Below are 13746 nucleotides of genomic sequence, written 5' to 3'. Positions count from 1 at the left end.
AGTAAAGAAGTGTTTTCTAAAATATTGGAGTAGCTAGCTATAAAGACTAGGTCATTAGCTTAAAGTAAATCTTTTATGGTTGAAGAATACTAAAAATGTAATTGATATTGAAAGCACAGAAGTAGAATTATGTTTTGTCGTTTCATTCATATCATGAAATTTCTTTGCGAAATAACTATTTCATTTATATGCCTCTATCAATTCCGATACATTTCTTAGTTTCTGCTGAGGTTTGAAGTATCCAAATTATCATAGCTTATATATTGATGCATAAAAATGACCCTTCCCAAATATTTTGTGAATACAAATTCCGTAATTCACATACGAATACATATTAGTTGATGTTCCAGTTTGGAGATAAGTCATCTGAACATTTTTCGCTACCATGTATACTTTCTAGTCAGTTTTTTTCTGAATAATATTTTCTAAAATTTCAGAGAAAAAAAAGCCCAAATTTCTCAATTTCAAGCTCAAAAAACACATATTTACAATCCGTGTGGTAGTTTTCGCGAACATTTTTTTTCGGTAATTTATTTTTATATGCAAAATAAGCAATGGTTTGAAAATATTCCTCACTTAAACCAATATCTTATTTTAAAATACTATAATACTCAAAAATATTAAATGATAAGCTTCCATAAAACTATTTAGTAAGTTGAACCACTAAAATGTTTATTTGCCTAAAGACGGGAAAACAACCTTTTTTAGACGAATTTTGTTCTTGCTGACAAAATCCTGAATCAAGATATTAAAAAAAAAAAATGCTCTATTTTTAAGAAAATGCAAAGAAAATCTTGACATTTAAAGATAAGTTTTTAACAAAAAAAAACAGCATATACAAAATTTAGCAACTTACAAAAGTGTAAAGGGACACCTAATTCAAATTCAATAAACAGTAGTTCAGATGCCATATTTGAGATCTACTAAATTAACTTAAGAAAAAGAGAAAAAAAATTCCCATTAAATCTAGACTTAAGAGCCATTAAATTAACAGAATGAAGGGAAATCTTGATCTTTACATATCCCATATAAAGAAATCTTAATAAATTAAACTTAAAATGAATCGTAGAAGACTTATTTATGACACTGCATTCAAACCGTTCTATTCAGGCCGCTTTGAGTTGTGAATGGGCTCAAACATATTTTATCCATATATGTAGAGTAGTATATCATGCATTTGTAAGTTTCTAAAACGAATCTAAAGAGTTTCTGTAAATTCAATAAAAACTAAGCTAATTTTTTAAAAAACAAATAATGTTTTATAAGGCAACTATCAATTAGTATTGAGTTTACTTATTTATAGTTCATCCTTAGATTCTAAATACTTACGATTCATTTACTAAAATTTAATATAACAATATGTAACAAGGATTTAGTTAATATTCAGTTTTTTAAAACAACCGGAAAAATTTCGGACGTTGAAACAGAATTTTGCACAATGCCTTCAAATTTTAAATATTTGTGTTGGAAATTTTATTTGTTTTCGTAAAGTTTTACGATAAATATAGATTATCTATGCAAATAGAGACAATTAAGGTCCAGCAGGATTTCTATTCGAAGGAAGAATTCGGCGAAGTTGGATGTATGGAGTTTATAAACATTTGCTGGTTAAGACTGGAAACTTTGGAAAACTAATATATAAAATTGTTTCCGCATTTGGGAGCACTTACTGGAAGTTATTTATTCTTTTGCAGCAGTGACTCGCCAACTTAGAAATCAGAAGTGATAAAATATGAATATTTCAAAACCTGGAATACTGAAGATCTTTCTAATGGCTCAAAACAAGCAGTTTTTTAATCTTTCATGCAGTTCCTACATTCATTGCCAGATGTTGGTTAATTTAATTAAAATTTTAAATGAAAACTTTTCTTCTTTACCTAAATAGCTAATTCATAACAAAAAAAAGTATGATAAATTTAAGTAATATGCATTAGTCTTCTTTTAATTGCTTAGTAAGTGTCTTAAAATGAAAGGAAAATGCTCAAAAGAATAACAAAGTAAAAATAAACAATTTAAGAAAAGCTAACATTAGAGACGGAATTGTCCGAGAGACAAAACATTCTGCATTTTTCGTGGAATAGCAAGAAATATAACTTTCTTTCTTTCTTTTTTTTTTTGTTACGCGCACTAAATGATTTTAGCCGTAATTTTCAGTTGGGAAATTTTGGTGCGCGTATACTGATTCGAATTGGGCATTTTTGAACTGCACTAATGTTCCAAGGAACGACGAGTGTTCTCTTACTTAAAAGGCCGTCAAAAGATTAACAAATGATATGTCTTAGATCATCATATTCTTAATATGGATGTTATAAATAGGCAGAGCAACCTGAGTAAATATACAGTAATGTGGGAAAATCTGCAAATATAAAAAGGATTAAGTCCTTTATGAACTGTAGGATTACTAAAATTCGCTCTCGTTCAGTTTTGATAATAATAATTGTCAAAAGGATTTCTCCCAAAGTTTCAAAGAGGATACGAAAAATTTCATGACCAATATCTGAAGGAAAAATATGAACTTTGCAGTTTTTTTAAATCTTATTTTGTAGTTAACAAAATAATCTGTTTTTATAAAAATTGAATTTTAAGTTTTTTTTGTGGGGGGGGGGGATACATATGAATTTAGATCTTGGTTATTGACATGAACCAACTTTTGAGTTTGATTCATAAAATGATTTGACATCCTAACTGATTTGTTGACATGCTTGACAACTCATTTGAAATTAATTCCATGCATTGATAAAACCAGAATAATAATCTTCATGTTTCTAAGAAACTTTCCTTACAAACACCGATTTTTACTAAAGAATAAAATTTTTACATTTCTGAGAACTATCAAGTTTTTTAGCTGTAAATCATTGGACGCAAGGTTATTTCACATGGGTTCAACTTGTCAACTCAAATATATGAGAAACTATTGGTTATACTTGTCCTATATTTTCACTAGTGTGCAAAGGAATCGGAACCTCTGGATAATTTTGTATTCGGATTTGAAACGGTTTATGCCAATTTACGGATTTAATGCGGTTTATGCCAATTTACCGCATTTTTTTTCTAGAAGAAAGAGGATTCTTCGCAATTAAATACAAGATGTATTGAATTTTCTAAGCATTGTAAGTTGGAGACTTTTTTCCACAAAACTATTCTATTGTCTCAAATCTTTATTCATCCTCAAATTTTGTTCACTTTAGAATAGTTTTGAATTTGTAGAATCTTTTTCTACATACTTTGCGGATCACCAAAATGTTTATATTTATGCTTCCATTTTGCATTTCGGAATATGCATTTGAATTGATGCAATGTTTTTTCTTCCTCCAACTTATATCTGGATAGGAACAAAAGTTACAATATTGCGGTAACTGATTCATCTAAACCACGTTTTGATTCTATAGCTGTCTGTACACTTAATACACAAATGCATATTTACTGCGTAATGCTTAGCTATATCATGAACCTGAAATTACCTAACCAAATGGATAACAGATAGAATAGAAAACAGTGGTAACTTTTTTTTTACTCTATATTCGCTTTTAGTTTATATTCTTCACCTCATAATTGTCTAATGTTAGATTTTTTTTTTACCTACGATCTACGTTTTTTGACACTATGTCCATAATTTTTTTTTTTGCGAGACTTACTTTTGTAGCAACAGCAACATTACTAAACCCGTGATTATAGTGAAATTACAACTCTGTATAATAAATAAATGAATGAATTGACCTACTTAACTTATCATACTTCTTTTCATCTCTTAGATAATTTTTATCAATCTCTTCAATAGCATTCATTTGGAGAAACTCATAAAACCTTTTGTTTCTAATCGTCCAATCCTGTCTCCTACAGGATGCTAACTATATACTGGATATTCTTTATGTCTTGTCTTTTTGTAAAAAATAACAGAATGAACTTAAATATTTTTTTTTGTCAAGGAATATGGAACCAGGAATGTAACATTTAGGTCACTGGTAAAGTCAGGATAAGTTATGGATAAACTAGATTGGCCAACTGAACCTGCTCTTTTGCTCACCGTGACCAAATTTATTGCATTAATCTCTTTTTAAAGGGATACCTGAGGAAAAAAATCTTTGAAAATCATGTTTCGGAAAAATGAAAACTACACCAGTGTTAGCCTTTTGAACATCTACTGTAAAAAAAGTATTCTTTAAATAGATATTATGCTTCATTTCGCTATTTTAAATTTCGTATTTTTTTCCCTTCTTGGCAACTGCTGCTTCGACGCTGCATTTCCAGACATGATTTTTTATGTAAAAAAAAGGTGATTACGGTATCTCAATCATCCTTATTAGTTTGGCCAGATATTTTGAAAGCACTCTATATAATAATATATTTGGAGAACTGCATTTTGTAAAAATTAACAAGTACTCCTAACTAGAATTATAAATTATGCAATCATAACCCATATCTAGTGTTCAGATAATATTTGTAGGCTCTTAACAAATTTTGTTTTAGATTTTGCTTCAGAATTTAAAACGATTTTCAGCGAGGAAATTTCATTAACTCAAAAATAAAAACAATGACAAAATGCTATATAAAATATGGACATTTTATTATAAATCGCATTTTTTTTTCATTTTTAAAAAAAATTTAAACATGGAAAGATTATTACTTACCATTGCAAGTTATTCCATCTCTATCCAAAGTGTAGCCAAGGTGACATGCACAGGAATAGCCACCTGGGCTATTATTGCAATCTTGTTTACACTGAGATACGCCTCGCTGGCATTCATCAATGTCTGCAAAACAGATGCAAGTTTATAAATAAACTCGGCTCGTCGATCATAAACTTTTCAAAGAGATAATGATGAGACTGGAATCGGAAATTAGAGTGTTGCCAAAAGAAATTTAATCATATTTAGTGAGAAAAGTTTTAATGAGTTAGATGATGGATGTGGATGGTAACAAAACAAACATGGTTCTTTCGCATTTTGTGTCTAAATAAACTTTTTTCGTTTTCCAATTATAAAACTTTGCAGACACAAACTTATCATAAAGTTTTCACATTGTAAGAATATAAGTAAAAATTCAATTCTCCTTTTCAAAATGAATTTATGTACATTTGTTTAAATTATTGGATATAAAATGGTTTTTCCTTGGAATAAGAACATAATAGAAAATATAACAGTGTTAGGAATTGGTTAAAATTGAATTTTTTTATTAGATATTGATTATTTAAAATTTTTGACTGGAAAACTTTATTTGATTGATATTCTAAGAAATCTTTTTTCATCGTAAGTTTTCGACACAGAGTAGTTTTAAAATAAGTAAGCTTTTTTTAAACTAAGTAACTTAGTTATATAAAGAATTTTTCACAAAATTTTTTTTTGAGAAACTTGATAAAAACTGGAAAGATTAAAAAGGGGAACATTGACAAATACATACAATTAATTTTACGAATTTTCAATTTCATCAGAATTAATCACTACAATGTTCTTTATATTGATTATCAAAAATTTCGAAAATAGTATAAAACTATATATGCAGTTGAAACCTTTTTCTCGCTCTTATATTTTTAATAAGTTAAATTATTCTTTTATGTTGGCATTTTATGTCCTCCAGATTTTAAGTAAAAATGAAAATACTCATACAGAAGATTGAAAAGCCTTTAGATAGCCTTTTCGTATTAAAATTTCAGAAATGATATTCATAGATTTTACATTATCATCTGCCTTCTTTTTTTAAAATATAAGTTAAATTTATTTACTGTGCGTTTAACACAAATTCAATTGCCGGATTTGAAATCACGCCATACTGGAGAATCTGTAATCCGGCAAATTTCAGAACATTAAAATGCTCGATTAACGAAAACGTTGGATTAGTAGAGATTCATTAAAAAAACATCTTTATAGCAAGACTAATGTTTATTGCATAAAATATTTCAAAAATAGTAAGCAATGCAAGAAATTGTTCTACATATATTAAATACTACTACTCAAAATCCTATCGTTTATATTACGACAAAGCGACTGAAATCCGCAAGTAGTGTTAAAGTTTTAAAGCTCACCATTCAGGACTCTAAGAGAGGCTGCATTATTGAGAATAAGAATAAAACTAAGATGTCAGTTATAATTTTGGTGGGTAGGTGACTGAGAATCATAGTAAAGGCCAGAAACATCAAGTAGTTTTAAAATGTACCATTGACAACAAAGATGTATAGTTTTAAAGAAATATTTTTATGTTCTTAGAACTGTTCATGATAGCTTCTTGATCTACTGCATTCACAAAAGCGATTAATACGTAATACTCAACCTTACAACGCAAATGAAAAATATTTAATTTTTACTGCTTTTAGTCTTTGTTCATTTACCAGGTATTTCAAATGCCAAATTTTTATTTAGAGCTATTGCATTTCTAATGTCCATTACGATTTAAATATATCTACATCCTATAAATTAACACTTATTTTTTCCCACCACATTGTAGTGCTTTTCACCGGTTAAAATTTAATTTAAAAGAAAACAAAGATTTTAATGAAAAGAGATTTTGCATTTTATTCTTTTCTTCTGCTTATATAACAGGGCAAACTAAAAATAGCTGCTCTGCTTAGTAAAAGAAAATATTTTACATTTCATATATTTTACCCAAAAGATTTTAAGTAGCCTTAGAATGTGCACAGCTATCTATCTGTTTTGACAATATCTAACATTGTTTTTTTTTGTAGAACTTAAAATGTTTTTAATAAAAGATGCATTTATATTGCACTGTACAGATTCATCATGAATAAATCATGAAAACAGAAATTTGTATTAAAATTTTATTTAAATAAATTCGACCTCGCATGTCTGGTAAGACGAATTCTATCATTATTAATCCTAAAAAGTTCAAGGATAATATAATTTATTTCACTCTTGCTTTAAAATAACACATTCAGTTTAAGATATAATGTTTATTCTTTTCGAACCACAAAATATTAACCTTTAAGTTACATCGAGTAAAAATCTCGTTAAAACTGTAAAATGTGTTGTTTTGGTTCGAAATGAAATAGTCTAATCAAAACCAAGCTTTCGGAATTTGTAGCTGTCTAAAAACGACCTTTGTACTTTGTTTGAAATATAATAGTTTGGTGTTTACCGTTGCAGGTTTTTCCGTCGGCGTCTAGTTCGTATCCAGAGTAGCAGCTGCAAATTGCTCCACCTGGCCCATGGCGACACTTCTGGTCACAACCGCCGTTTTTAGCGGCACAAGTATTCACTATTTCCATTTCAATCCCTGTAAAAATACAATTCAGAGTTACTTAAATTTTTACGATTATATTACTGAAATGACCCAATAACAGTTTATTTCGAACCAGAATTTCGAAATATATTATAGACTTTTCAATATGTGTTTTTCCGATCTTTGTTAAGAAGTAAACTAAGAAAAAGACTTTTTTAGAAAAAAATTGGACACTGAAATTTTAGCCATATGTTAGCAAAGTTTTTGAAACCGCAAGATGCATTTAAAAATACATGGATGAAATTTGGCATCTTATTCTTGCATCCAAATTGTGGATCTGTATTAAATATTAGGCTAAATATGCCATTGGGAAAACTATCTGTATACGTGTGTACAACCCTTATAACTAAAAAAATCTAAGAAGTTCAATGAGTGAAATTTGGCAGGTGGTCTTCATTACAAAATAATAAATTCGCACCAAATTTTAGGTCAAATTTGTAACAAGAAGAGTCTCAAGTTATCCGTTTCTGTGAAGCAGAAACTCAAAAATGCAGCAAGGTAAATAAAGGATATATGGATATATTTCGATTAAATTCATTAATGGAAACATTGTTTATTTGTACACACTTGTGCGTGCGAAAAGGATAATAGAAAGTATAATATGTTGGACGAATAAAATTTGTCATATGACTTAAACATTGAAATTATAAGTATGTATTATATTTCAGATAAAAGAAATAGAAATTTAGTACTAGATTTTTTTCAAAACGCTATGAAAACAAACAAAACAGTACCACCTTTGTAAAGTTTGACCACTCTTTATAAGCTTTTTTTTTTTTTTTTTTTTTTTTTGTGAAACTATGTGGGCATGACCAGGGGCGAACTTGGCAGTTTTTCTTCCTGTAGCGGAATAATCCTTACACAACATCTGTCAATTATAAGAATTTTTCCGTGGTTGGTGATAAGTATATACTTTTCAGTAAATAGAATAATTTTTAAAACAAAAAAAAAGTAGGAAAAACAACGCAATGAAGCTTATTTAGTGACAAATTTGTTTCACTTCCTCTTTTGGAGTACGACAACAGTTTTTATAAAATTTTGTATGTATTAAATAATATCAGTTCATTGATTTAAACACTAGCATATTGGTTCTTGAATATATTAGAAAATACTCTATAACGTGTATAACATATTTAGAAACTTAGAAAATTGATAAATTTCTAGAGAGCAGGTTACAATTAGATTATTATCTGAAAAAAAAGAGTTGAAAAACTGAAGAAGTTCATTATTAGCTAGATTATTCTGCGGCTAGTGATAATTGATATTTCTAAGTTTTATACGATTTAGTATATTTTAGTATATATTATTGGATGATTGGACTCCTTTACAGTGCATATTAACATAAGCATATTGCGATGAAAATAAGAACAAAAAAATGATAAATAATAGAAAATCTAAAATGGAATGAATTCATATCTATTTCTTTTTAGTTTCACATTTGAAAAACTAATTCTTATTAATGTGCATTGATGATTCATAGATAATTTATGCTTGAAAATAATCTTCATGTAGCTTTAAAATGGGATTTAGCATATGTAAACTAAATACAAATAATTCCATTAAAACTACCGACGAAAATCCCTTTGTCCTAAAACAGGTGACACATTAAGACTGCTTTTGATGGAATAAAACTGAACACGAATACGATTACGGTACGATATAATTTCCTTGTTTATACTTCAACTTCAGATGATTTTTCCCTTTTTCCTGTATAAAACTCTAGGCTATTTTTAAAATGCTTAGAGTGCTGCTTCCGAATGAGTCTAAAAAACTTTGCAGCGCACAGAATTTTTGTTTATATTCAACACTGTAAAAAAATCGCTAGTCAATTAAGAAATGAGATTTCTATGTTCAATGAAGTAGAATTAATCATTTTATTTACGTGAAAAATACCATTAACTCAAATAAGCAATGGTAGAACTATCTATTATTTTAAATCAGGGTTTCCTAACAGGGCGTCTCAACCCCAAGTGGGTTGAGAGAAAAATTTAAGTATCGGAAAAAATCGCACGGAACTTTGCTGCAGGCTCCTCAACATCAGCAAACAAACTAGTTAAAACCATTTTAGCGTAAAATATTCCATCAAATTTTTCTAAATATCTGCTTTTATTCGCTTTTTCTTATAATTATTACAAAATAATGCTTTGTTTCCTTATTTATTCGTAACATTTGAGTTCGTCTCAAAATCTTCTAAAGAAAATGAACTGCAAAATATTTTTCAACGCATAAAGTTAATCATGTGAATAAAATGTTTAAGCCTTGCTATCAGCAAATAATTCCGAAGCTATTCTTAGCTTGTACCTTTAAGGAACAAAAACAGTGAGGGCAAAAACTGTGTTTAAAATCAAATTACAAAATTACTCATTTTGTTAATATACAAATAAAATTAAATAAAAGAGACATGATATAAAGGATAATTGAATATTAACTAACCCAATCTTTAAAACTTATTGAAAAAAAAAGGCAAAATCCAACAAATGGTTTTGAAAAGAGGAACTGCGATTGGGCTCAATCAGGGAAACTGGGCTGCAAATTTATAGCAGCTTTTGACTATCACTATTTTAAGTGCGCCATGGTGGTCAGTTACTTAATTTAAGTTACTTAATTAAGATATTGTTTGTTTGAACATTAACAAAATAATCAAAGATTAGTACTTTATTTAAATAACATACTTTGGTAAACTACAATTTTTTCACATTTAGAAAATTTTTAGTAATTTTATTGAAATTTATAAAAAGAAAATTGCAATAAATACATATATTTTTAAAAATAATAACTAAAACTGAAAACTTTCATATAGAAAAGCTTAGAATATCCTGACTCTGTTATATTTATATTTTGTTTTTAACGTATCAACGATATACAGAGTGTTCATTCTAACCATAAACCACAGTTAAGTCCTAAATCGTCAGAGATTATTTCTATTGGAAGAATACTTTAAATGAAGTAAATAATTTTTTAGGTGGTTCGATTAATAAACGTACTGCTGAAACAAACCAGTAAATATAAATTTTAATATATTCCTTCGGTTATATTAGTTACATTTAATAAAATAACATTCAAACGCTGACATTTTAAACAGAAAAGAGTTCCACATCATTGCATCTAAAAGTGACAGAGCTAAGTTGCTTTTAATTTCATTATTTTAAATTACTCCAACGGTTATTACGAAGAAGCTCAAGAGGTCGTACCAAATTGAAACTATACATGAAAGTTATAAAATGTTAGATTTATTTCGATTATTTGTCATGATGAGGTATTACAAAGGTGGGAAAAGATTCTTAATAATGCTTGTCTGTGTAATTGATTTATTTGGTATTAGATGTATGTATACAAGTATTAAATATAAGGGCACAGTTAAAAATGTGTTGAGTTTTGTAATTTTATTTTAAATAAACAAGAAAAAAGTTTATTGTAAATGAATGAAATATTCTAAACTCATGAATACCAATTTACGAGTTAAGAAAATATTTACACAACAGTCTTTAAATTATATGACCAATTTATTATATTATATTGTTATATTATATGACCAAAAAAGCACCAAATACGTTGATATCTGTATATTTTGTGCAGAATTTTGAATAGTTCTTTAATTTAAGTATTCGTAAAAAATATAATTTCAATATGATAAGGCGATAACATACTCAGCTCTTTAGCCATGTATATTTACTTCGCTAATTCTTTTGCAAGCAATATTATTGGAAAAGAATTTCTTTGAGAGTAACTCCCATGACTGCCAAATTAGAATCCTTTAAATAACTTTTTTTTATGTATAAAAAGAAAGTCAGTGAAAGTATAGCAGATTACGTTAATCATATTTTCGTCGATTTAATTTTTAACATCAAAAATTTGGCATATGTAAAAAGTATGGAAGAAATATTTGCTTCTTGAGTGAGTTTTTGTCTTTAAAATGGAAGAAGGCTCTTCGAGCAAATAGTGATTATAATTATATTTTAAGCAATATCTTATTTTCTAATAATATGAAGTTGTTGTTTTCATTACACTTTTTTTAACCGAACTGCGCTATATACTTATTTTAAGCTTTTCAGTTGAATGTTTAAACACACAGAAAAAAATTACAATAATATTTTTTATTTTATCTACTTCTTTATTTTTTTAAACTGATAATTTTTTTGAAATAATTCGTATACTTTATTTACTTTACAAATTAACATTTGGTTAGTTTAATCATAAAAAAGTGGGACTTACTTTATTACTGTCAAGATTTTTTTACTAAATGTAACTAAAAGGATCAGGGGAATGTATAAAAATTTAAACTTTGTAATTTTACAGTAAATGCATGAAGTGCATTTTATGAATAAAGAAAATTTACAATAATTGAAATAATCCTTTTTCGCACGAAGAACCTTTATTCAGCGTCAATACAAAAACTCAACTACTAAACAAATAATTCTTGCATATAATTCCATATTTTCGGTGTTATAGATTTAAATTCAATGAGAATGTAATTTACCAAATCTATTGTGCGTGTTGGTTCTCTTTCGTAAACTTTGTTTTTAAAGAATTCAAGGGGGAAAAAAAGTTATTCAAAGGATGATAATTTGGCAATCACAAGAGTCACTCCCAAGAACCTTCTTATCCAATAATATTGTTTCCGAAAGAATTAGCAAGTTAAGTACATGGGTAAAGAGTTGAGCATGCTGGCGTCTTACAATATTTAAATCATATTCTTTAAAATTCCTTTAATCAACCATTGGGAGTAGTCTCCATAAAACTTTCTCGCATACTCTCTATCTCAGAGAACTCAGGTATTATTTCAGAGAACTCATTGCATGGCATCGGCGTATAATAATTATGAAATACTAATTTGTGATGTGAATTTAGTATTTTTACTGTATCTATCGTGTGCTCCTTGGCAGTATTTTTGACGATTACTCCCTGGAATGCGATTAATAGTACTCAAAAATCAAATTTATATTTTAGACAGATTTTTCTTTATCGATTGAAACAAATATTTTACACACAGCTGCACTTGTAGCCACAAAATCATATATTTAAGTCATTGCTTTTTTGAGTTATCGCGTTTACATGTTTCTGAAAGTACAGACCGACAGACGATTAACCCTCTGCTGAGTTTGGCACAAAATTTGACAGATATCTACACTATAAATGTTAAATCTATGCATCAAATTTCATTTAATTCTCTTCGATTTGTAATCATCGTGTTAACTTATATCCGAACAGACAGACAGAGAGACTTCATCTGAACGGAGTTTGTTTAAAATTTGATAGAAATCTTAAAATTTGGTATAAAGACAGTATACCACATTTCATCTGTATAGCTCAAAGCGTTTTTGAGTTATCTTTGTCCCGGACGGACGGACAGATATTTCTCAAAGATGTGTGTTTCAGGGAAGTCTAAAACGTGGAGATTCGTAAAAATCTCGAGTTCGAATTTTTTTGACGTTTATTATACTTCCTCTATATTTTGTAAATGAGAAAGTTAAAAAATCATCAAAATTCTGCAGTAACCATTCACACACCAAACGTCTTCTGTTTGGACGAAGATTATGAAGTCTTTTCTTGTGACTGTTATTTAAACACTTTTTAACTTATATTGACATCCAAAGGTTAAGAACATTTAATTTACTTACGATGAAATTTCATTTTATTTGTTTAAAATAAAACTGCAAAAGACAAAACTCGGCCACTTGTTCATCCGTATTAAAAACATGTATAGGTACAACAAATATCTAAGAAATAAGTAAATATTAAGAGTCGTTTCAATGTGCTCTAATAACTCCACATGTCACGTAATCGAAAGAAATCAAAATCCTAATAACTTTTATATCGAATTTCATTTCATCTGAGCTTTTCGGAAGCGGCCATTGAAATGGTCTAAAATAAAGCTTCATATTTCGTCTAGTTTCAGTCGCAATAACGATGATTCTTTTTTTTTTTTTAAATGTGAAAGTGCGAACATTATGTTTTCCAACGTTACAAATAAAACTAAGGGGCTGTATAAAAAATTAAACTTCACAATTTTTCAACAGTACTTTCATTGATTTAAACCACATAAAAATAGATTAGTACTTCATTTAAAGTATTTTTCTAACTATAAATATATGTCTATAACTAACAATTTAGAAACCATTTAATTCTAAGAGATAAAATATCTTAAATATCTAGCTGCCAGAGTTTTTGCCTTTGCATGAATTTCTGTTGCTTTGTAAGAATTTTTGCTATTTATATAACTCATAATTTTTTAATCAATGACTATTTTCGCAAACTGCAAATATTGAATTTGAACTGCTTTTGTATATAAGCCAAAATGATTCTGCTAATTATAAATTTATATTAAGCAATGAACACTCATTTAAAACTAATGGTACAACGAAATTATCTCAATTTTAATACGCAAAAACCACATGGTTAAAAAATATTGTTGTTCAATAGGAAAGAGATGGTCATGTTTAAATGGCCATCAGAAAATCTCTCTTGTGTCAAATGACATTTTGTTTCTAGTTTCACTTAATTGAAAAAATATCGTCT

At 28.2% G+C, this 13746-nt stretch overlaps 1 protein-coding gene across 2 annotated transcripts in view; it reads right to left on the bottom strand.

Annotated features, from left to right (window-relative positions):
• The window catches only part of LOC129959972 (multiple epidermal growth factor-like domains protein 6), a 350782-nt gene that overhangs the window by 65171 nt on the left and 271865 nt on the right, over window positions 1–13746 (bottom strand). For both annotated transcript variants that reach the window (XM_056072919.1, XM_056072920.1), the window contains exons 12-13: window positions 7087–7224; window positions 4629–4751 (exon numbers count right to left, since the gene is read on the bottom strand). In XM_056072919.1, the coding sequence (XP_055928894.1) occupies window positions 4629–4751; window positions 7087–7224 (261 nt within the window). The remainder of the gene's footprint in view (window positions 1–4628; window positions 4752–7086; window positions 7225–13746) is intronic.

Source organism: Argiope bruennichi, chromosome X2 (genome assembly GCF_947563725.1).
Source record: "Argiope bruennichi chromosome X2, qqArgBrue1.1, whole genome shotgun sequence".
Lineage (NCBI taxonomy): Eukaryota > Metazoa > Arthropoda > Arachnida > Araneae > Araneidae > Argiope > Argiope bruennichi.
This window is presented reverse-complemented; position numbering and strand designations above follow the sequence as displayed.